At 50.9% G+C, this 25,172-nt stretch overlaps 2 protein-coding genes across 2 annotated transcripts in view; one reads left to right on the forward strand and one right to left on the reverse strand.

Annotated features, from left to right (window-relative positions):
• Window positions 1-7,451, reverse strand: part of LOC129843299 (sister chromatid cohesion protein PDS5 homolog A-like) — a 93,066-nt gene extending 85,615 nt beyond the window's left edge. Inside the window, exons 1-2 of the mRNA XM_055911926.1 lie at window positions 7,256-7,451; window positions 6,184-6,336 (exon numbers count right to left, since the gene is read on the reverse strand). Of these exons, the coding sequence (XP_055767901.1) occupies window positions 6,184-6,297 (114 nt within the window). The 5' untranslated portion in view covers window positions 6,298-6,336; window positions 7,256-7,451. The remainder of the gene's footprint in view (window positions 1-6,183; window positions 6,337-7,255) is intronic.
• Window positions 7,452-7,774: 323 nt separating this feature from the next.
• The window catches only part of n4bp2 (NEDD4 binding protein 2), a 47,613-nt gene continuing 30,215 nt past the window's right edge, over window positions 7,775-25,172 (forward strand). The window contains exons 1-9 of the mRNA XM_055911927.1: window positions 7,775-8,295; window positions 9,785-10,895; window positions 11,923-12,047; window positions 14,529-14,617; window positions 15,332-15,408; window positions 17,640-17,743; window positions 19,088-22,902; window positions 23,625-24,285; window positions 24,824-24,909. Of these exons, the coding sequence (XP_055767902.1) occupies window positions 7,995-8,295; window positions 9,785-10,895; window positions 11,923-12,047; window positions 14,529-14,617; window positions 15,332-15,408; window positions 17,640-17,743; window positions 19,088-22,902; window positions 23,625-24,285; window positions 24,824-24,909 (6,369 nt within the window). The 5' untranslated portion in view covers window positions 7,775-7,994. The remainder of the gene's footprint in view (window positions 8,296-9,784; window positions 10,896-11,922; window positions 12,048-14,528; window positions 14,618-15,331; window positions 15,409-17,639; window positions 17,744-19,087; window positions 22,903-23,624; window positions 24,286-24,823; window positions 24,910-25,172) is intronic.

A 25,172-nucleotide genomic window follows, 5' to 3' on the forward strand; every position in this document is an offset into this window, starting at 1 on the left:
ACTTCCCCACCGTCCAACCTCCACACAGCCAGACACTCCCATCCAACCTCCACACAGCCAGACACTCCCATCCAACCTCCACACAGCCAGACACTCCCATCCAACCTCCACACAGCCAGACACTTCCCTCCCATCCAACCTCCACACAGCCAGACACTCCCATCCAACCTCCACACAGCCAGACACTTCCCTCCCATCCAACCTCCACACAGCCAGACACTCCCATCCAACCTCCACACAGCCAGACACCTCCCTCCCGTCCAACCTCCACACAGCCAGACACTTCCCTCCCGTCCAACCTCCACACAGCCAGACACTTCCCTCCCCTCCAACCTCCACACGGCCAGACACTTCCCTCCCATCCAACCTCCACACGGCCAGACACTTCCCTCCCATCCAACCTCCACACAGCCAGACACTCCCATCCAACCTCCACACAGCCAGACACTTCCCTCCCATCTAACCTCCACACAACCAGACACTCCCATCCAACCTCCACACAGCCAGACACTCCCATCCAACCTCCACACAGCCAGACACTCCCATCTAACCTCCACACAGCCAGACACTTCCCTCCCGTCCACCTCCACACAGCCAGACACTCCCATCCAACCTCCACACAGCCAGACACTCCCATCCAACCTCCACACAGCCAGACACTCCCATCCAACCTCCACACGGCCAGACACTTCCCTCCCGTCCAACCTCCACACAGCCAGACACAGTAGACAAATTCTGTCCAGGGCTAACATACAGAAAGCCCTTTTCCCACTGCCGAGCCAAGCTGAACTGGGTTAGCCTGGTTAAACATCCCCCTGCTAGTGGAACCATAATGGAAAGCCTCATATGAAAAGATTCCCACCAGTACTGAGAGAACAGGGTATTAGTGGGCTCTCTCTGACTTTAGAATCAAGCCAGGAGGCCCATCAGGCAGGAGGCCCATCAGGCAGGAGGCCCATCAGAAGCCATCACTAGGTCTTTGTAGGAGGCCCAGCAGAAGCCATCACTAGGTATTTGTAGGAGGCCCAATCAGAAGCCATCACCAGGTATTTGTAGGGGGCCCATCAGAAGCCATTACTAGGTATTTGTAGGGGGCCCATCAGAAGCCATTACTAGGTCTTTGTAGGAGGCCCAATCAGAAGCCATCACTAGGTCTTTGTAGGGGGCCCATCAGAAGCCATCACTAGGTCTTTGTAGGAGGCCCATCAGAAGCCATCACTAGGTCTTTGTAGGAGGCCCATCAGAAGCCATCACTAGGTCTTTGTAGGAGGCCCATCAGAAGCCATCACTAGGTCTTTGTAGGAGGCCCATCAGAAGCCATCACTAGGTCTTTGTAGGAAGCCCAATCAGAAGCCATCACCAGGTCTTTGTAGGAGGCCCATCAGAAGCCATCACTAGGTCTTTGTAGGAGGCCCATCAGAAGCCATCACTAGGTCTTTGTAGGAGGCCCATCAGAAGCCATTACTAGGTCTTTGTAGGAGGCCCAATCAGAAGCCATCACTAGGTCTTTGTAGGAGGCCCAATCAGAAGCCATCACCAGGTCTTTGTAGGAGGCCCATCAGAAGCCATCACTAGGTCTTTGTAGGAGGCCCATCAGAAGCCATCACTAGGTCTTTGTAGGAGGCCCATCAGAAGCCATCACTAGGTCTTTGTAGGAGGCCCATCAGAAGCCATCACTAGGTCTTTGTAGGAGGCCCAATCAGAAGCCATCACCAGGTCTTTGTAGGGGGCCCATCAGAAGCCTCCAGCAGGCCACAAATGTGCATGCGTCTGCTCAAACGGTCAGAAACAGACTCCATGAGGGTGGTATGAGGGCCCGACGTCCACAGGTGGGGGTTGTGCTTACAGCCCAACACCGTGCAGGACGTTTGGCATTTGCCAGAGAACACCAAGATTGGCAAATTCGCCACTGGCGCCCTGTGCTCTTCACAGATGAAAGCAGGTTCACACTGAGCACATGTGACAGACGTGACAGAGTCTGGAGACGCCGTGGAGAACGTTCTGCTGCCTGCAACATCCTCCAGCATGACCGGTTTGGCGGTGGGTCAGTCATGGTGTGGGGTGGCATTTCTTTGTGGGGCCGCACAGCCCTCCATGCGCTCGCCAGAGGTAGCCTGACTGCCATTAGGTACCGAGATGAGATCCTCAGACCCCTTGTGAGACCATATGCTGACACATGCACATTTGTGGCCTGCTGGAGGTCATTTTGCAGGGCTCTGGCAGTGCTCCTCCTTGCACAAAGGCGGAGGTAGCGGTCCTGCTGCTGGGTTGTTGCCCTCCTACGGCCTCCTCCACGTCTCCTGATGTACTGGCCTGTCTCCTGGTAGCGCCTCCATGCTCTGGACACTACGCTGACAGACACAGCAAACCTTCTTGCCACAGCTCGCATTGATGTGCCATCCTGGATGAGCTGCACTACCTGAGCCACTTGTGTGGGTTGTAGACTCCGTCTCATGCTACCACTAGAGTGAAAGCACCGCCAGCATTCAAAAGTGACCAAAACATCAGCCAGGAAGCATAGGAACTGAGAAGTGGTCTGTGGTCACCAGTGTATATATATATAAATAAATATAGGACAAAATACACATCACAACAAGAGACAACACAACACTACATAAGAGACCAAAGACAACAACACAGCAAGGTAGCAACACATGACAACACAGCAAGGTAGCAACACATGACAACACAGCAAGGTAGCAACACATGACAACACAGCAAGGTAGCAACACATGACAACACAGCAAGGTAGCAACACATGACAACACAGCAAGGTAGCAACACATGACAACACAGCATGGTAGCAACACATGACAACACAGCAAGGTAGCAACACATGACAACACAGCATGGTAGCAACACAACATGGTAGCAACACATGACAACACAGCATGGTAGCAACACATGACAACACAGCAAGGTAGCAACACATGACAACACAGCATGGTAGCAACACAACATGGTAGCAACACATGACAACACAGCATGGTAGCAACACAACATGGTAGCAACACATGACAACACAGCATGGTAGCAACACAACATGGTAGCAACACATGACAACACAGCATGGTAGCAACACAACATGGTAGCAACACATGACAACACAGCATGGTAGCAACACAACATGGTAGCAACACATGACAACACAGCATGGTAGCAACACAACATGGTAGCAACACATGACAACATGGTAGCAGAACAAAACACGGTACAAACATTATCGGGCACAGACAACAGCACAAAGGTCAAATAAGGTAGAGACAACAAATACATCACGTGAAGCAGCCACAGCTGTCAGTAAGAGTGTCCAAACGTCTCCCGGGACACAGACACAGCTGTCAGTAAGAGTGTCCAAACGTCTCCCGGGACACAGACACAGCTGTCAGTAAGAGTGTCCAAACGTCTCCCGGGACACAGACACAGCTGTCAGTAAGAGTGTCCAAACGTCTCCCGGGACACAGACACAGCTGTCAGTAAGAGTGTCCAAACGTCTCCCGGGACACAGACACAGCTGTCAGTAAGAGTGTCCAAACGTCTCCCGGGACACAGACACAACTGTCAGTAAGAGTGTCCAAACGTCTCCCGGGACACAGACACAACTGTCAGTAAGAGTGTCCAAACGTCTCCCGGGAACAGACACAACTGTCAGTAAGAGTGTCCAAACGTCTCCCGGGACACAGACACAACTGTCAGTAAGAGTGTCCAAACGTCTCCCTGTCCAAACGTCTCCCGGGACACAGACACAACTGTCAGTAAGAGTGTCCAAACGTCTCCCGGGACACAGACACAGCTGTCAGTAAGAGTGTCCAAACGTCTCCCGGGAACAGACACAGCTGTCAGTAAGAGTGTCCAAACGTCTCCCGGGACACAGACACAGCTGTCAGTAAGAGTGTCCAAACGTCTCCCGGGACACAGACACAACTGTCAGTAAGAGTGTCCAAACGTCTCCCGGGACACAGACACAACTGTCAGTAAGAGTGTCCAAACGTCTCCCGGGAACAGACACAACTGTCAGTAAGAGTGTCCAAACGTCTCCCGGGACACAGACACAACTGTCAGTAAGAGTGTCCAAACGTCTCCCTGTCCAAACGTCTCCCGGGACACAGACACAACTGTCAGTAAGAGTGTCCAAACGTCTCCCGGGACACAGACACAGCTGTCAGTAAGAGTGTCCAAACGTCTCCCGGGAACAGACACAGCTGTCAGTAAGAGTGTCCAAACGTCTCCCGGGACACAGACACAGCTGTCAGTAAGAGTGTCCAAACGTCTCCCGGGACACAGACACAGCTGTCAGTAAGAGTGTCCAAACGTCTCCCGGGACACAGACACAACTCATTTAAAATCTGTGTCAGGGAGTTACTATACTTTAGCTCAGTGCTTGACTTGAAATAGGTTCTGTTTATGTTTAGGTACTGGCCCGGTTCTGTTTATGTTGAGGTACTGGCCCAGTTCTGTTTATGTTTAGGTACTGGCCCGGTTCTGTTTATGTTGAGGTACTGGCCCGGTTCTGTTTATGTTTAGGTACTGGCCCGGTTCTGTTTATGTTTAGGTACTGGCCCGGTTCTGTTTATGTTGAGGTACTGGCCCAGTCCTGTTTATGTTGAGGTACTGGCCCAGTTCTGTTTATGTTTAGGTACTGGCCCAGTTCTGTTTATGTTGAGGTACTGGCCCAGTCCTGTTTATGTTGAGGTACTGGCCCAGTCCTGTTTATGTTGAGGTACTGGCCCAGTCCTGTTTATGTTGAGGTACTGGCCCAGTCCTGTTTATGTTGAGGTACTGGCCCAGTCCTGTTTATGTTGAGGTACTGGCCCAGTCCTGTTTATGTTGAGGTACTGGCCCAGTCCTGTTTATGTTGAGGTACTGGCCCAGTCCTGTTTATGTTGAGGTACTGGCCCAGTCCTGTTTATGTTGAGGTACTGGCCCAGTCCTGTTTATGTTGAGGTACTGGCCCAGTCCTGTTTATGTTGAGGTACTGGCCCAGTCCTGTTTATGTTGAGGTACTGGCCCAGTCCTGTTTATGTTTAGGTACTGGCCCAGTTCTGTTTATGTTTAGGTACTGGCCCAGTTCTGTTTATGTTTAGGTACTGGCCCAGTTCTGTTTATGTTTAGGTACTGGCCCAGTTCTGTTTAGGTGCTGGCCCAGTTCTGTTTGTTTATTCTTTGGAGCTGATATTCTATGCGAGTAACAGGAACTCAAGCAGTAGAACATTTCAGGTGCCGGTACTCAGTTCCGGTGAGCTCCTGCCCAAGTTAGAGCAGAATTTTTTTTAAACTGTCTGTCTGTTTGTCCCTCCGTGTGCCTGTCTGTCTGTCCCTCCGTGTGCCTGTCTGTCTGTCCCTCCGTGTGCCTGTCTGTCTGTCCCTCCGTGTGCCTGTCTGTCTGCCCCTCCGTGTGCCTGTCTGCTGCCCCTCCGTGTGCCTGTCTGCTGTCCCTCCGTGTGCCTGTCTGCTGTCCCTCCGTGTGCCTGTCTGCTGTCCCTCCGTGTGCCTGTCTGCTGTCCCTCCGTGTGCCTGTCTGCTGTCCCTCCGTGTGCCTGTCTGCTGTCCCTCCGTGTGCCTGTCTGCTGTCCCTCTGTGTGTGTGTCTATCCTCAGCAGAACCAAAAACAGCAGCAGCATCACAGCAGCCACACAGAAAGGTCTCCACAGGGGTGCCCCCCCTAGCTTCTATTCATGACATCATACCGCAGGTACACAAGGCAGACCTCCTACTAGTGCATTACGTCATACACAACGACGTCATAGAGAACACCGACGTCACAATGCCACGGTGTTCTAGATCTACGACCGTGGTCCGGTACCATGACAACGTCACCATAACACCTCTGGCTTCCCAGCAGAGTAGCAACATTATCAAAAAACTATTCCTCTGACCGTAGATAGCTACCGCCTCGGAAAAACGGTGTTTGCTTTTACCTCCATCTCAGTCTCTCTCTCTCCCTGCCTGTACTAGCACCAGACTTAACTCGGCTATAGCATGTATCTTTCATGTTTAGAGAGTTGGGGTGTTATTGATAATCTGCCAGTGGCTGGACATTGATCTAGTGAGTCTGAAGAGACAGCTACAGTATGTTTACAGTTAGAAACCCCCGAAGCTCACTAGGTCTCTCCCACCACCTGAACACATCCTAGCTCGGTCAGTCTGACAGTTAGCCATGGGGGTTGGTTTTAACCGACCTACCTTCAACCGTTTCACCACCTCATCGTTGCTTATCTTCTCCGTGATTTCCTTCACTCCAGGCGGGTAGGTGATCTTGCTGTCCCCCGCCGGTTTCTGCTGCTGCGGGAACTCCATGCTTGTCGTCGTTTAATCCACACAGTCCTCTACTGGCCTCTATAGGCCAGAAAACAAAATATCAACACAACCATTCTACCGCACTTCTCAAAAACCCCGTTTAAAACGCCGTTTTGTGCTTCTGATTATTATTTATGCGATAGACTGCTAGTTGAATAGGAACGCGTCAGTCGCCAGCGTGAAATGTCTCCCTAAATGAAGTTTTTTTTGTATAATCAAAATAAAATCCTGGCTGTGCTAGCTAGCATGCTAGCTAACAACCGCGATATCCGCTCTGCAATCGCATGTTCTTACATTAAGATTAACGTTAATGTTTTGTAGCCACCAGTTGATTTGCGTTTTCAAATACATCCACATTAAAAATATATATACCATTACACCTGTCTCTATGGTGAACGAGTCCGACAATCAAATCCATATCTATAAAAGAAAAAAACATACTAAATTGCAGGATGAGTCGCGATGCTAGTTAGCTAGCTATGGTAGCTGGTTCACAAGACCCACACTGTGTATGCTATGCTAACCAGCTAGCTAGTTAGCATTGTTGGCCTAGGCCGCAAACTACTCACAGAGAACACCATCACATTTTCACATCACTGTTGTTTACCAAAGGGACAGAAATTAATTCACGATCAATCGTTATTCTCAAGAGCGCTTCCTGCGACCGACTCCTGTCATGTTTAGCGTTTAGAAAAAACTTTATTTGTCCGGAAAATAAAGATAAAAATCACTTGTTTTGTTTGTTACAACTTTAAGCTCTCTTCACGTCGTTTCCTTTACAGTGGCGCTACTTCTCTGGTGGTAAAAAAAAATGCTAGCGTCGCCCTCCCTCTTCAACATCACAATTATCACAAAAGAAAGCTTTCTACACATACAACTATGAGCCAAAATATCTGCAAACAGTAGCCGCGGTCTACCAAAAAAAAACACACAACATGTAGTCCTTTATCATATTTACCTCACGAACGAGCGGTTTTAATTCATGAGTCTGGCAAAGGTTGTGTTGTTAGTTTCGGCACAAAGATCCGTGGTCTCCAGTCTCAGCAGCCAGTCTCAGCAGTTTGAACGTGTCCTCTCTCAACGCTGGGTGTACGGCGCCGTTCTCGGTCTAACCGGGGTACTGCAACACACCTCATCAAGCGGGAGTCGGAAAAACCAAACTCCACTTCCTTTTTTTGAGGCTGGAACATAAAAAAACCGACAAGAGATGCTGATCCCAGGTCAGTATTTAAAAGTTCCCTGAATGGATAGGGTTAACGTTGGGGGGAGGGTAAAACTGATTCTAGGTTTGTGTCTGCCCGGAACATCATTTACGAGGTTGGAAGGAGTTTTCAATACTTGTACCAAATAAATTACAAGAGCAGACAAGGCACGTATATTATGCTAGTGTACAAAGATGCAGATATTAATACAAGTAAAGAGAATGATTTAAATGAACAACAACATCTATTTGAAACTTACAAAACGTTACACGACAACTTGATTTGGCCCGTTTTCAGCGCCGTCTTTTTCTCTCTACAGTATCTAGTTGAACTGCAGTTCACCTCCCCACCCGCTTGGTGTGCTGCTGTTGTGTCAACTTCCTCAAACCAGCTTCCTCGGTTGTTTTTAGCATGGCACAACACCACGCTAGCTAGATTACTTCCCTAGCCAACTGTTTTTAAAACATTAGCTAACTCGGGCACACACACCCGAGAATGCCAAGGAAAAAGAAAAATGGGCATAGCCCGGCAAGAGTACCCGGGTTGTCAAACGACAACAACAACTATTACCGAATACCAGGAACTAGTGACGGTGCGCCGCTGTCGAGAAGTGAATTCAACACCGGGAGTAACTCTCACTACTACGGCAGTACTAATATGGTCGTTTCAACAAACTCAGGAGGCATCTCCGCTACTTCTCAGGACAAGGACGAGATATTGAGGACCATGCAGGAGATGTTTTCCCACCTGGATCCAGAAGTCCTTTACATTGTGTTGTCCGAGTGTGACTTCAAAGGTATGACTCTTGACAATAATATGGCAAGTTGAATGTAAGCTAGTTATGACAAAGTTTTTAGTTAGCTTGATAGCTAACTAGATATCAAGCGTGTACCTAACGTGATTGGGTAACGCTGGTCCCTTTGACCGATATCACATATTGATCATATTATTGATTATGTGATCAACGTTATATCAGACATGATGTGATCTCCTCTCTCTCCCACATCCCTGCTCCTCCACTTAGACCTGACACTCAATCTAAACCAGGAAATGTTTTTCTTATTTTACGTAAGATGAATTACTACAGCCAAAAACAAAAGCATTCGGGCTAACAATTTACTTTTCTATTTTGTGAGTAGGAAAACTCAGCGCTAGCGTGTATTTCAATGTCATGTGTACTGTCTGTGAGATCGTGTTACATAATCTCCCGGTGTCATGAGGTGACTGCAGTTCAACAGTACATATTGTGACTACAGTTCAACAGTACATATTGTGACTACAGTTCAACTGTACATATTGTGACTACAGTTCAACAGTACATATTGTGACTACAGTTCAACAGTACATAGTGTGACTACAGTTCAACAGTACATAGTGTGACTACAGTTCAACAGTACATAGTGTGACTACAGTTCAACAGTACATAGTGTGACTACAGTTCAACAGTACATAGTGTGACTACAGTTCAACAGTACATAGTGTGACTACAGTTCAACAGTACATAGTGTGACTACAGTTCAACAGTACATAGTGTGACTACAGTTCAACAGTACATAGTGTGACTACAGTTCAACAGTACATAGTGTGACTACAGTTCAACAGTACATAGTGTGACTACAGTTCAACAGTACATAGTGTGACTACAGTTCAACAGTACATATTGTGACTACAGTTCAACAGTACATAGTGTGACTACAGTTCAACAGTACATAGTGTGACTACAGTTCAACAGTACATAGTGTGACTACAGTTCAACAGTACATAGTGTGACTACAGTTCAACAGTACATTGTGACTACAGTTCAACAGTACATATTGTGACTACAGTTCAACAGTACATTGAAACCCTTAAATTAACAAATAGTTAATTTAACCAACTGTTCCCTTTCTCGCTCTTTCCTACCATCTCTCTCTCTCTCTCCTACCATCTCTCTCTCTCTTTCCTACCATCTCTCTCTTTCCTACCATCTCTCTCCTACCACCCCCCCCCTCTCTCTCTCTACTACCATCTCTCTCTCTCTCTCTCTCTCTCTCTCTCTCTCTCTCTCTCTCTCTCTCTCCTACCATCTCCCCCCTCTCGCTCTCTCTCTCTCTCTCTCTCTCCTACCATCTCCCCCCTCTCGCTCTCTCTCTCTCTCTCTCTCTCCTACCATCTCCCCCCTCTCGCTCTCTCTCTCTCTCTCTCTCTCCTACCATCTCCCCCCTCTCGCTCTCTCTCTCTCTCCTACCATCTCCCCTCTTTCTTCTACCATCTCTCTCTCTCTCCTTCCATCTCTCTTCCTCTAGTTGAGAATGCGATGGATTCTCTCCTGGAGCTGTCTGTAGCAGCTGAGCGTGTTGGCCCTCTCCCTCCCCTCCTCTCTGGGTTTGAGCTTGCCGCAGCTCTCCTCAGCCCTCAACACGACCCCTCCAAACCAGACCTTCATCCCCACCCTCCTACAGGGGAGACCGCTGTCCCCCTCTCCCCTCCCCGACGGCCCCCTCCTCTCCGCAGCGAAGACGACCAGAACCTGACCACTGACTTGACAGAAGAGTTGGATGTTCTGATCGACCGTGAGCTGGAGAATCTTACCCTACAGCAGGAAGCTGGTCTTCACTCCTCCTCTTCCTCATCCGTCTCTTCCCGCTCCTTCCTCGTTCAGCCCCCCGGCGCCCAGCAGGAGGCCCCGCCACAGCTGCTCCAGTCCAGCCCAAGAGCCTCAGCCTTCACGAGGGGGCTCCCAGGGGCCCAGCCATGCCCTGACAGGGTGTTCTCAGCTGGGCAAGCTAGAGGACCTCACTCCCCTGTCTCTGGCCTGAGCCTCAGCTTCTCTGGAGGAGCAGTGGGTTACCAGCAGCAGAGATCCTTACTGGACTTCAGCCATCTGACTTCATCGCCAGCCGAGACGGACAGAACTAAACCCAGTCTGCCTTTGGACCTGGGGGCCGCCGATCGCCCCTCTGCATTCCAGGCATACAGGAAACTGGACCAGTCCGCTGTTCGTCCAGAGGGCGGGTGGACCGTACCACCAGGCGGCATAGTAGGGGGCGCGAGGACGAAGACGAGCGTCGCAGGAGAAGAAGAGCGACTCGACAACTCGTCGTTCTGGAATACTCAGGCGCCAGTGTTCCAGCCGCATGTCCACGGACATCAGGCGACGGGGCCGGCGTTCATCACCCCCGTGGCGCTAAACCCCTCCACCTGGCACACCCGAGCCACACCCGCCTCCCACTGGTTGGCCCAGGGCCCTGTCAGTCAAGCCCCTACTGTCCCCAGGTCTTGGACAGGGGGTGTGTTTGCGGCTGCTGGCCCCAGAGCACCCCTCCTCTCCGGGCAACATGGTAGGCTCCGGCTGGAGGGGCGTGTCCTAGTGCTGCTACGGGGAGCTCCTGGGTCGGGCAAGTCCACCCTGGCCCGGTAAGGGGGCGTGTGTGTGTGTGTGTGTATGTATAGGGGGTGTTGGGTGTGTGTGTGTGTATAGGGGGTGTTGGGTGTGTGTGTGTGTGTATAGGGGGTGTTGGGTGTGTGTGTATAGGGGGTGTTGGGTGTGTGTGTGTGTATAGGGGGTGTTGGGTGTGTGTGTGTGTGTATAGGGGGTGTTGGGTGTGTGTGTGTGTATAGGGGGTGTTGGGTGTGTGTGTGTGTATAGGGGGTGTTGGGTGTGTGTGTGTGTATAGGGGGTGGGCGGGGTGTTGGGTGTGTGTGTGTGTATAGGGGGTGGGCGGGGTGTTGGGTGTGTGTGTGTGTATAGGGGGTGGGCGGGGTGTTGGGTGTGTGGGTGTGTGTGTGTGTGTATAGGGGGTGGGCGGGGTGTTTGGTGTGTGTGTGTGTGTGTGTGTGTATAGGGGTGGGCAGGGTGTTGGGTGTGTGTGTATGGGGGTGGGCGGGGTGTGTGTGTGTGTGTGTGTGTGTGTGTGTATAGGGGGTGGGCGGGGTGTTGGGTGGGTGGGTGTGTGTGTATGGGGGTGGGCGGGGTGGTGTGTGTGTGTGTGTGTGTATAGGGGGTGGGCGGGGTGTTGGGTGGGTGTGTGTGTATAGGGGGTGGGCGGGGTGTTGGGTGGGTGGGTGTGTGTGTGTGTATAGGGGGTGGGCGGGGTGTTGGGTGGGTGTGTGTGTGTGTGTGTGTGTGTGTGTGTATAGGGGGTGGGCGGGGTGTTGGGTGGGTGGGTGTGTATAGGGGGTGGGCGGGGTGTTGGGTGGGTGGGTGTGTATAGGGGGTGGGCGGGGTGTTGGGTGTGTGTGTGTGTGTATAGGGGGTGGGCGGGGTGTTGGGTGTGTGTGTGTGTGTATAGGGGGTGGGTGTGTGTGTTTACAATAATGACAATAACCACACACACCAATAATTGTGTGTGTGTGTGTGTGTGTGGTGTGTGGTGTGGTGTGTTGTGTGTGTGTGTGTGTGTGTGTGGTGTGTGGTGTGTGTTGTGTGTGTGTGTGTGTGTAGGGCCATGCTGGAACAGAACCCACATGGGGTGGTTTTGAGCACGGATGATTATTTCTGTCGCCATGGGGACTATCGCTACGACCCCTCAGCTTTAGGGGAGGCCCACGAATGGAACCACGCTAGAGGTATACACCCTACACCCTACACCCTAACTAGCCATACACCCTAACCCCTACACCCTAACCCCTACACCCTAACCCTAACTAACCATGCACCCTAACCCCTACACCATAACTAACCATACACCCTAACTAACCCTACACCCTAACTAACCATACACCCTAACTAACCATACACCCTAACCCCTACACCCTAACCCTAACTAACCATGCACCCTAACCCCTACACCATAACTAACCATACACCTACACCCTAACTAACCATACACCCTAACCCCTACACCCTAACCCCTACACCCTAACTAACCATACACCCTAACTAACCATACACCCTAACCCCTACACCATAACTAACCATACACCTACACCCTAACTAACCATACACCCTAACCCCTACACCCTAACCCCTACACCTTAACTAACCATACACACTAACCCCTACACCTTAACTAACCATACACCCTAACTAACCATACACCCTAACCCCTACACCCTAACTAACCATACACCTACACCCTAACTAACCATACACCCTAACCCCTACACCCTAACCCCTACACCCTAACTAACCCCTACACCCTAACTAACCCCTACACCCTAACTAACCCCTACACCCTAACTAACCCCTACACCCTAACTAACCCCTACACCCTAACTAACCCCTACACCCTAACTAACCCCTACACCCTAACTAACCCCTACACCCTAACTAACCCCTACACCCTAACTAACCCCTACACCCTAACTAACCCCTACACCCTAACTAACCCTACACCCTAACTAACCCCTACACCCTAACTAACCCCTACACCCTAACTAACCCCTACACCCTAACTAACCCCTACACCCTAACTAACCCTACACCCTAACTAACCCTACACCCTAACTAACCCCATACACCCTAACTAACCATACACACTAACTAACCCCTACACCCTAACTAACCATGCACCCTAACTAACCATACACCCTAACCCCTACACCCTAACTAACCATACACCCTAACCCCTACACCCTAACTAACCATACACCCTACACCCTAACTAACCCTACACCCTAACTAACCCTACACCCTAACTAACCATGCACGCTAACTAACCATGCACCCTAACCCCTACACCCTAACTAACCATGCACCCTAACTAACCCTAACCCCTACACCCTAACTACCCCTACACCCTAACTACCCCTACACCCTAACTACCCCTACACCCTACACCCTAACTAACCCCTACACCCTAACTACCCCTACACCCTAACTACCCCTACACCCTAACTACCCCTACACCCTAACTACCCCTACACCCTAACTAACCCTACACCCTAACTAACCCTACACCCTAACTAACCCTGCACCCTAACTAACCATACACCCTAGCCCCTACACCATAACTAACATACACCCTAACTCCTACACCCTAACCCCTACACCATAACTAACCATACACCCTAACCCCTACACCATAACTAACATAACCCTAACTCCTACACCCTAACCCCTACACCATAACTAACCCCTACACCCTAACCCCTACACCCTAACCCCTACACCCTAACTAACCTTACACCCTAACTAACCTCTACACCATAACTAACATACACCCTAGCCCCTACACCATAACTAACATACACCCTAACCCCTACACCATAACTAGCATACACCCTAGCCCCTACACCATAACTAACCATACACCCTAACCCCTACACCATAACTAACCCTGCACCCTAACTAACCCTACACCCTAGCCCCTACACCCTAACTAACCATACACCCTAGCCCCTACACCATAACTAACCATACACCCTAACCCCTACACCATAACTAACCATACACCCTAACCCCTACACCCTAACCCCTACACCCTAACTAACCTTACACCCTAACTAACCCCTACACCATAACTAACATACACCCTAACCCCTACACCATAACTAACATACACCCTAACCCCTACACCATAACTAACCATACACCCTAACCCCTACACCCTAGCCCCTGCACCCTAACTAACCCTACACCCTAGCCCCTACACCATAACTAACCATACACCCTAACCCCTACACCATAACTAACCATACACCCTAACCCCTACACCCTAGCCCCTGCACCCTAACTAACCCTACACCCTAGCCCCTACACCATAACTAACATACACCCTAACCCCTACACCATAACTAACCATACACCCTAACCCCTACACCCTAGCCCCTGCACCCTAACTAACCCTACACCCTAGCCCCTACACCATAACTAACCATACACCCTAGCCCCTACACCATAACTAACCATACACCCTAACACCTACACCCTAACTAACCATACACCCTAACCCCTACAACATAACTAACCCCTACACCCTAACCCCTACACCCTAACCCCTACACCCTAACCCCTACACCCTAACCCCTACACCCTAGCCCCTACACCCTAACTATGTAAATGGTCTCTGTTTCCCATTGACTAACACTGTGTTTATGTGTCCTCAGCCCAGGAAGCCCTGGAGGCCCGTTTCTCTCCTGTCATTATTGACAACACCAACATGCAGAGCTGGGAGATGAAACCCTACGTGGCTATGGTCTGTTACTAACCCCTACACCCTAACCCCTACACCCTAACCCCTACACCCTAACCCCTATACAACATGCAGAGCTGGGAGATGAAACCCTACGTGGCTATGGTCTCTCTCTCTTTTCTTTATTTCATGTGAAAATACAAACTATGTTCCATTTTTAATCAGAAATATATTTCAATAGTTATTCAAGTTTATGTATTTATTATATTTGTGTATGTCTTTTACCAAATACACATACCTACACACACACACACACCCACACACACACACACACACACACACACACACACACACACACACACACACACACACACACACACACACACACACACACACACACACACACACACACACACACACACACACACACACACACACACACACACCTACACACACACACCTACACCCACACCTACACCCACACACACACACACCTACACACACACACACCTACACACACACACACACACACACACACACACACACACACACCTACACACACACACCTACACCCACACCTACACCCACACACACACACACCTACACACACACACACCTACACACACCTACACACACCTACACACACACACACACACACACACACACACACACACACACACACACACACACACACACACACCTACACACCTACACACCTACACACACACACACACACACACACCGTCTAATGGTAGGATGTGCTGTATGTTCCTACAGGCTCTGAGGCACAACTACAGGGTTTTGTTCCGGGAGCCTGGTACCTGGTGGAAGAACAAACCCAGGGAACTGGAGAGGTACCAATAAAGTTAATTCAATACACCTGGAGAGGTACCAATAAAGTTATTACAATACACCTGGAGAGGTACCAATAAAGTTATTACAATACAACTGGAGAGGTACCAATAAAGTTATTGCGATACACCTGGAGAGGTACCAATAAAGTTATTACAATACAACTGGAGAGGTACCAATAAAGTTATTACAATACAACTGGAGAGGTACCAATAAAGTTATTACAATACAACTGGAGAGGTACCAATAAAGTTATTACAATACAACTGGAGAGGTACCAATAAAGTTATTACAATACACCTGGAGAGGTACCAATAAAGTTATTACAATACACCTGGAGAGGTACCAATAAAGTTATTACAATACACCTGGAGAGGTACCAATAAAGTTATGACAATACAACTGGAGAGGTACCAATAAAGTTATGACAATACAACTGGAGAGGTACCAATAAAGTTATTACAATACACCTGGAGAGGTACCAATAAAGTTATTACAATACACCTGGAGAGGTACCAATAAAGTTATTACAATACACCTGGAGAGGTACCAATAAAGTTATTACAATACACCTGGAGAGGTACCAATAAAGTTATTACAATACACCTGGAGAGGTACCAATAAAGTTATTACAATACACCTGGAGAGGTACCAATAAAGTTATTACAATACACCTGGAGAGGTACCAATAAAGTTATTACAATACACCTGGAGAGGTACCAATAAAGTTATTACAATACACCTGGAGAGGTACCAATAAAGTTATTACAATACACCTGGAGAGGTACCAATAAAGTTATTACAATACACCTGGAGAGGTACCAATAAAGTTATGATGATTCAACTGGAGAGGTACCAATAAAGTTATTACAATACACCTGGAGAGGTACCAATAAAGTTATTGCGATACACCTGGAGAGGTACCAATAAAGTTATTACAATACACCTGGAGAGGTACCAATAAAGGTATGACAATACACCTGGAGAGGTACCAATAAAGTTAATTCAATACAACTGGAGAGGTACCAATAAAGTTATTACAATACACCTGGAGAGGTACCAATAAAGTTAATTCAATACAACTGGAGAGGTACCAATAAAGTTATTACGATACACCTGGAGAGGTACCAATAAAGTTATTACGATACACCTGGAGAGGTACCAATAAAGTTATTACGATACACCTGGAGAGGTACCAATAGTTATTACAATACACCAGGAGAGGTACCAATAAAGTTATTACAATACACCTGGAGAGGTACCAATAGTTATTACGATACACCTGGAGAGGTACCAATAGTTATTACAATACACCAGGAGAGGTACCAATAAAGTTATTACAATACACCTGGAGAGGTACCAATAAAGTTATGATGATTCAACTGGAGAGGTACCAATAAAGTTATTACAATACACCTGGAGAGGTACCAATAAAGTTATTACAATACAACTGGAGAGGTACCAATAAAGTTATTACAATACACCTGGAGAGGTACCAATAAAGTTATTACAATACAACTGGAGAGGTACCAATAAAGTTATTACAATACACCTGGAGAGGTACCAATAAAGTTATTACAATACACCTGGAGAGGTACCAATAAAGTTATTACAATACACCTGGAGAGGTACCAATAAAGTTATGATGATTCAACTGGAGAGGTACCAATAAAGTTATTACAATACACCTGGAGAGGTACCAATAAAGTTATTACAATACAACTGGAGAGGTACCAATAAAGTTATTACAATACACCTGGAGAGGTACCAATAAAGTTATTACAATACAACTGGAGAGGTACCAATAAAGTTATTACGATAGGATAGACTTTGATTTAATGTAAACAAACCACTAATGAAGTTGTAATGAAAAAGGATAATGGATAACCTCCCCTCTCCTCTCTCTCCCCTCCTCTTTCTCTTCCTCTCTCCTCCCCATCCTCCCCTTCCTCTCCCCTCCCCCTCCTCCCCTTCCTCTCCCCTCCCCCACTCCCCTCTCTCCCCCCTCTCTCCTCCCCTTCCTCTCCCCTCTCTCCTCTCATCTCCTCCTCTCTCTCCCCTCCCCCTCTCTCCCCTCCCCTCTCTCCCCCTCCTCTCCCCTCCCCTCCCTCCCCTTCCTCTCCCCTCCCCCTCATCCCCTCTCTCCCCTCCCCTCTCTCTCCCCTTCCTCTCCCCTCCCCTCCCTCCCCTTCCTCTCCCCTCCCTCTCTCCTCTCCCCCCCCTCTCTCTCTAGACGTACTAGGCACAGTGTTAAAGCAGAGAAGATCCGTCGGATGATGGAAAATTATGATCGTCACGTGACCATTCACTCCATCATGGGGAGCTCTCACCCCAAACTACCTCCCCATTACGACCCAACACGACCCCCCCATCACGACGCCAAACTACCCCCCCAACAGGACCCTAGCCCCCCCCATCAGGAGGCTAGCCCGTCACAGTAAGTTTCCTCACCACACCCAGGCTGCATCTCAAACTACCCCCACTCAACAGGACCCTAGCCCCCCCATCAGGAGACTAGGGTTAGTTTCCTCACCACACTCAGGCTGCATCTCAACCCCTCCAACAGGACCCTAGCCCCCCCCCCCCCCCAACAGGACCCTAGCCTGGGCCAGGATTAGGGCCAGGTTTAGGGCCAGGTTTAGGGCCAGGGTTAGAGCTAGGGCCAGGATTAGGATTAGGGCCAGGGTTAGGGCTAGGGCCAGGATTAGGATTAGGGCCAGGGTTAGGGCTAGGGCCAGGATTAGGATTAGGGCCAGGGTTAGGGCCAGGTTTAGGGCCAGGTTTAGGGCTAGGGCCAGGGTTAGGGCCAGGATTAGGATTAGGGCCAGGTTTAGGATTAGGGCCAGGTTTAGGGCCAGGGATAGGATTAGGGCCAGGGTTAGAGCTAGGGCCAGGATTAGGATTAGGGCCAGGGATAGGATTAGGGCCAGGTTTAGGGCCAGGATTAGGGCCAGGTTTAGGGCCAGGGCCAGGAATAGGATTAGGGCCAGGTTTAGGATTAGGGCCAGGTTTAGGGCCAGGTTTAGGGCCAGGATTAGGGCCAGGATTAGGGCCAGGGTTAGTGCTAGGGCCAGGATTAGGGCTAGGGATAGGATTAGGGCCAGGTTTAGGGCCAGGGTTAGTGCTAGGGTTAGGGCCAGGGCCAGGATTAGGGCCAGGTTTAGGGCCAGGGTTAGTGCTAGGGCCAGGATTAGGGCCAGGTTTAGGGCCAGGGTTAGGGCTACCGCCAGGTTTAGGGCCAGGATCAGGGCTAGGGCCAGGGTTAGGGCTAGGGCCAGGTTTAGGGCTAGGGCCAGGATTAGGGCCAGGGTTAGGGCTACCGGCAGGTTTAGGGCCAGGATCAGGGCTAGGGTTAGGGCTAGGGCCAGGTCTAGGGCCAGGTTTAGGTCTAGGGCCGGGATAGGGTTAGGATTAGGGACAGGTTTTGGGCCAGGATTAGGGCCAGGGTTAGGATTAGGGCCAGGGCTAGGGACAGGGTTAGGATTAGGGCCAGGATTAGGGCCAGGGTTAGGTCTAGGGCCAGGATTAGGGCCAGCGTTAGGATTAGGGCCAGGGTTAGAATTAGGGCCAGGGTTAGGGCCAGGATTAGGGCTAGGGCCAGGATTAGGGCTAGGGCTAAGGTTAGTTTCAGGCTGCATCTCAATAGTTGCCTCGTCTTTTCTCTTGAATTGAAGTCACAATGAAAAGATGATCTCTCTCTCTCTCTTTCTCCTGATAGGCCCAAGTCCTCAGACAAGGCCCGCCGCGACCTGGTAGGAGAGCAGCGATTGGTCCAGGGCTTTGAGAGGTCCTGCCCCCAGCTCTTCTCCTCGCTTCCTGACGTGTCGTCAGTTGGCCGCTCCGGGAGAGTCATCACCCCGGGTCACAGCTCTGCCCACGGGGCCACAGAGTCCCTCCCCCTCAGTGAAAAGGCCTCGGAAAAATGTGGAATTCCAGACAATTCAAAAATTCCGAATGAGGAGGATATTCTCGATTTAGGAGCGCTGGTCTCTGAACCGGACGCCCAGTTACAACCGGAGGAGGACGGGGAGGAAGAGGGAGAGACAGGAATTCCCCACTTTCTGGTGGAGTCTGTGTTTAGTGCAGATTGCCATGGTGACGACGAGAGGCCCGTGGCTTTCTCAGAGACGATTGGTCAGAGGGTGAGGAAAGAGAGGAGGAGCAGAACTAGGCCTGCTGACATAGTGAAGGACACTAGCCAATCAGTGAGCGAGGGGGATGGAGAGGGAGAGGATGGAGGAGGGACGTTGGTGGGAGAGAGGGTGTGGGATGGGGGAGAGAGGGTGAGGGATGAGGGAGAGAGGGTGAGGGATGGGGGAGAGAGGGTGAGGCCTGAGTTGTTGGAGTTCGTTGGAGACTGGCCTTCAGAGGAGGTACTGGAGCAAAGAAGAGGAGGAGGAGGGAGGAACGGGAGGCGCCCTGGGGGGGAGGAAGAGGGAGGTGGTGAGGGGGAGGAGGCAGGTCCCAGAGGCAGCCAATCGGAAGGGCATCCTGCTAGCGGGCCTCATGTCACAGAGTTCCAGAAGCTTCTAGAGCTCTTACAGACAGATGTTGACTCCTGCCCCTCCCCCGTCCTCTCCCCAATCTCCCCGAGCTCAGACCATTCACTTGGAGAAGGAGGAGAGAGGGGGGAGGCAGGGGGGAGGAGAGGGGAGGCTGATAAAGACCGAGTCCTGAGTCGGGAGGAATTACCTGACTGTGTGTTGGTTGACTCCAGCCTGGGGAGGGAACCAATCCAGGTGGTTGAATCCAACACCGTGGAGCAGAGGGAGGGAGAGACCATTCAGGCCGCCGGAGAGGGGGGGACTCAGGGTTTAGTTGAGGAGGACTTGGTGGAGGTAGAAGGAAGCCATCTTGTTAAGGTCACTATCAGCCATATTGTTGAGGGCAGTGTGGCAGCTGGTGAAGGCAGCTATGTTGGTGAGGTCAGTCAGTGTACTCATAGTGACATCCATATTGGTGAGGGCAGTGTGGAAGCTGGTGAAGGCAGCCATGTTGGTGAGGTCAGTCAGTGTACTGATAGTGACATCCATATTGGTGAGGGCAGTGTGGAAGCTGGTGAAGGCAGCCATGTTGGTGAGGTCAGTCAGTGTACTGATAGTGACATCCATATTGGTGAGGGCAATGTGGAAGCTGGTGAAGGCAGCCATGTTGGTGAGGTCAGTCAGTGTACTGACGCTAGTGAGGCCAGGATGGAAGGTGAAGTCGGCCATCTTGGTGGGGGCAGTCAGTGTACTGATAGTGACAGCCATATTGGTGAGGGCAGTGTGGAAGCTGGTGAAGGCAGCCATGTTGGTGAGGTCAGTCAGTGTACTGATAGTGACATCCATATTGGTGAGGGCAATGTGGAAGCTGGTGAAGGCAGCCATGTTGGTGAGGGCAGTCAGTGTACTGATAGTGACATCCATATTGGTGAGGGCAGTGTGGAAGCTGGTGAAGGCAGCCATGTTGGTGAGGTCAGTCAGTGTACTGATAGTGACAGCCATATTGGTGAGGGCAGTGTGGAAGCTGGTGAAGGCAGCCATGTTGGTGCGGTCAGTCAGTGTACTGACGCTAGTGAGGCCAGGATGGAAGGTGAAGTCGGCCATCTGTGTGGGGGCAGTCAGTGTACTGATAGTGACAGCCATATTGGTGAGGGCGGTGTGGAAGCTGGTGAAGGCAGCCATGTTGGTGAGGTCAGTCAGTGTACTGATAGTGACATCCATATTGGTGAGGGCAGTGTGGCAGCTGGTGAAGGCAGCCATGTTGGTGAGGTCAGTCAGTGTACTGATAGTGACAGCCATATTGGTGAGGGCAGTGTGGAAGCTGGTGAAGGCAGCCATGTTGGTGCGGTCAGTCAGTGTACTGACGCTAGTGAGGCCAGGATGGAAGGTGAAGTCGGCCATCTGTGTGGGGGCAGTCAGTGTACTGATAGTGACAGCCATATTGGTGAGGGCGGTGTGGAAGCTGGTGAAGGCAGCCATGTTGGTGAGGTCAGTCAGTGTACTGATAGTGACAGCCATATTGGTGAGGGCAGTGTGGAAGCTGGTGAAGGCAGCCATGTTGGTGCGGTCAGTCAGTGTACTGACGCTAGTGAGGCCAGGATGGAAGGTGAAGTCGGCCATCTGTGTGGGGGCAGTCAGTGTACTGATAGTGACAGCCATATTGGTGAGGGCGGTGTGGAAGCTGGTGAAGGCAGCCATGTTGGTGAGGTCAGTCAGTGTACTGATAGTGACATCCATATTGGTGAGGGCAGTGTGGCAGCTGGTGAAGGCAGCCATGTTGGTGAGGTCAGTCAGTGTACTGACGCTAGTGAGGCCAGGATGGAAGGTGAAGTCGGCCATCTTGGTGGGGGCAGTCAGTGTACTGATAGTGACAGCCATATTGGTGAGGGCAGTGTGGCAGCTGGTGAAGGCAGCCATGTTGGTGAGGTCAGTCAATGTACTGACGCTAGTGAGACCAGGATGGAAGGTGAAGTCGGCCATCTTAGTGGGGGCAGTCAAGAGCAGAGGCAGAGTCGCAGGGCGGGGAAACAGTGCAAACTGGCGCTCACCTTCACAAACAACACCCCTCCCTCCCCCAAACCACAGATAGACCTTGACCCCGACCTTGACCCCGACCTTGACCCTGACCTCGACTCTGACCTTGACCCTAATCTCAACCCTGACCTTGCCCCTAATCTCGACCCTGACCTTGCCCCTAATCTCGACCCTGACCTTGCCCCTAATCTCGACCCTGACCTTGCCCCTAATCTCGACCCTGACATTGCCCCTAATCTCGACCCTGACCTTGCCCTTAATCTCAACCCTGACCTTGCCCCTAATCTCGACTCTGACCTCAACCCTAACCTCAACTCTGACCTTGACCCTAATCTCGACCCTGACCTTGCCCCTAATCTCGACCCTGACCTTGCCCCTAATCTCGACCCTGACCTTGCCCCTAATCTCGACCCTGACCTTGCCCCTAATCTCGACTCTGACCTCGACCCTAACCTTAACCCTAACCCTGGCCTTGCCTCTAATCTCGTCTCTGACCTTAACCTCAACCCTAACCTCAACCCTGACCTCGACCCTGACCTTGACCCTAACCTCAACCCTGACCTTAACCCTAAACCCCACCGCCCCTCCCCTCCTCCGTCATTAGCCGACACAGATCGCTCCTCCCAGACCGACCCGCAAGACTTCGCCTTCCTCTGGCGTCTCGACCACAATCGTCGCGACAACCCAACCGACGTCGCGGGAGAACACTTACCCTCTAACAACATCCCCACCATTCTCCACGGCAACCCTTCCCGTTTCCTCCCAGAGTTATCGGCGGCGGTCTCGGCGGGCGTTGCGGTTCACCCCTCCGGCCAGCGCGTGGTGCCGTACCGTGTGACGCACGAGAAGGGGAGCCAGGTGGAAGAGAGGGAGCTGGAGGAGGGCCGGACCAGGCAGCAGAACCTCATCATTCTCAGACGCCATTTTAGACTGGTCAACAGAGACACTCTGGAGGACCTCTATGACACGTGTCAGCAGGTTGGGATGTTTGCTGTTTATTATTATTATTGTTATTGTTGTTGTTTTTTTGTGTTATTGTTTATTGTGTGTTGTTGTTTGTGTGTTGTTGTTTATTGTGTGTTGTTGTTGGTGTTATTGTTGTTTGTGTGTTGTTGTTTATTGTGTGTTGTTGTTGTTGTTTATTGTGTGTAGTTGTTGGTGTTGTTGTTTATTTTGTGTTGTTGTTGGTGTTATTGTTGTTTATTTTGTGTTGTTGGTGTTATTGTTGTTTGTGTTGTTGTTGGTGTTATTGTTGTTTATTTTGTGTTGTTGTTGGTGTTATTGTTGTTTATTGTGTGTTGTTGTTATTATTATTATTATTGTTGTATTGGCTGAGGCTCTATCTGTGTAAAGGAAGTAAGCCTTGTCTCTATGTGGCGAGGCCGTAGGGCCCCGTCCCCTATGTGGCGAGGCCGTAGGGCCCTGTCCCCTATATAGCGAGGCCGTGGGGCCCCGTCCCCTATATAGCGAGGCCGCAGGGCCCCGTCCCCTATATGGCGAGGCCGTAGGGCCCCGTCCCCTATGTAGCGAGGCCGTAGGGCCCCGTCCCCTATATGGCGAGGCCGTAGAGCCCCGTCCCCTATATGGCGAGGCCGTAGAGCCCCGTCCCCTATATAGCGAGGCCGCAGGGCCCCGTCCCCTATGTAGCGAGGCCGTACTAAATTAATTTTAAATGCGTCATTGGTTCCTTCCTCCCTCAGGACCTGGAATGGACCAGTAATCTCTTGCTAGACTCTGGAGAGAGACTGTTCCTAGAGGAAGAGGAGGAGGATGAAGAGGAGGGTGGAGGAGGAGGTGATGAAGATCTGGACATGGCCGTAAGGGTGGGGCCGGAGGAGAGGACGGAGAGACGGGTCACACCTCCAGGAGAGCAGGCTTCGGCCTCCAGCTGTTCTGATCGTGAGGCGGTCGTTGTATTGGGGAGGAGGGAGGAGGAAGAGGAGGGGTGGAGGACAGGGGAAGGTGTGGACGAAGGGTCAGGGGGGGTTAGTGGACTGAACCATCCTGGGGGCGGACCACCAGGAAGACATGTGGCGGAGCAGGAAGTAGTTCGGGACTCGGAGAGAGGAGCTGACACAGAGCAGTGGGAGAAATGGGAGGGGGAGGAGGGTGACAAGGAGCTGTATTGCGTAGACGAGGTGACCCAGTCGCTCCTAGCCCAGCTGGAGGAGATGGAGAGGAGAGAGGAGGAGGAGGAGAGGAGAGGGAGGAGAGAGGAGGAGGAGGAGAGGAAAGGGAGGATGGAGAAGGAGAAGAGGAGGAGGAACAGACTGGTGGACATCCAGAGTGTTGAACTGAAGTTGCCTACAGAACTGGCTCTGCAGCTGGCTGAGCTGTTTGGACCTGTTGGTGTCCTACCAGGTAACACACACACACACACACACACACACACACACACACACACACACACACACAGACACACACAGACACACACAGACACACACACACACACACACACACACAGACACACACACAGACACACACACAGACACACACGCACACACACACACACACACACACACACACAGACACACAGACACACACACACACAGACACACAGACACACACACACACACACACACAGACACACAGACACACAGACACACAGACACACACACACACACACACACACACACACACACACACACACACACACACACAGACACACACACACACACAGACACACACACACACACAGACACACACACAGACACACACACACATAGACACACAGACACACAGACACACACACACACACACACAGACACACACACACACACACACACACACACACACACACACACACACACACAGACACACACACACACACAGACACAGACACAGACACACACACACACCCCAGACACCCTCCCTAAGCTCTTCTGTGCTTGGTTGCCAGGTGTGTGTTCTCCTGATGACTACTCTGTGACGATGGACCTCAACATGGCCAAACTGCTGCACCAGAAATGGAAGGACACTGTCCAGGTGTGTGTTACCTGGGTCAGTGGTGTGTGTGTGTGTGTTACCTGGGTCGGTGGTGTGTGTGTGTGTTACCTGGGTCGGTGGTGTGTGTGTGTGTGTGTGTTACCTGGGTCGGTGGTGTGTGTGTGTGTGTGTGTGTTACCTGGGTCGGTGGTGTGTGTGTGTGTGTGTGTGTTACCTGGGTCGGTGGTGTGTGTGTGTGTGTGTGTTACCTGGGTCGGTGGTGTGTGTGTGTTACCTGGGTCGGTGGTGTGTGTGTGTGTGTG

Source organism: Salvelinus fontinalis, unplaced genomic scaffold (genome assembly GCF_029448725.1).
Source record: "Salvelinus fontinalis isolate EN_2023a unplaced genomic scaffold, ASM2944872v1 scaffold_0107, whole genome shotgun sequence".
Taxonomy (NCBI): Eukaryota; Metazoa; Chordata; class Actinopteri; order Salmoniformes; family Salmonidae; genus Salvelinus; species Salvelinus fontinalis.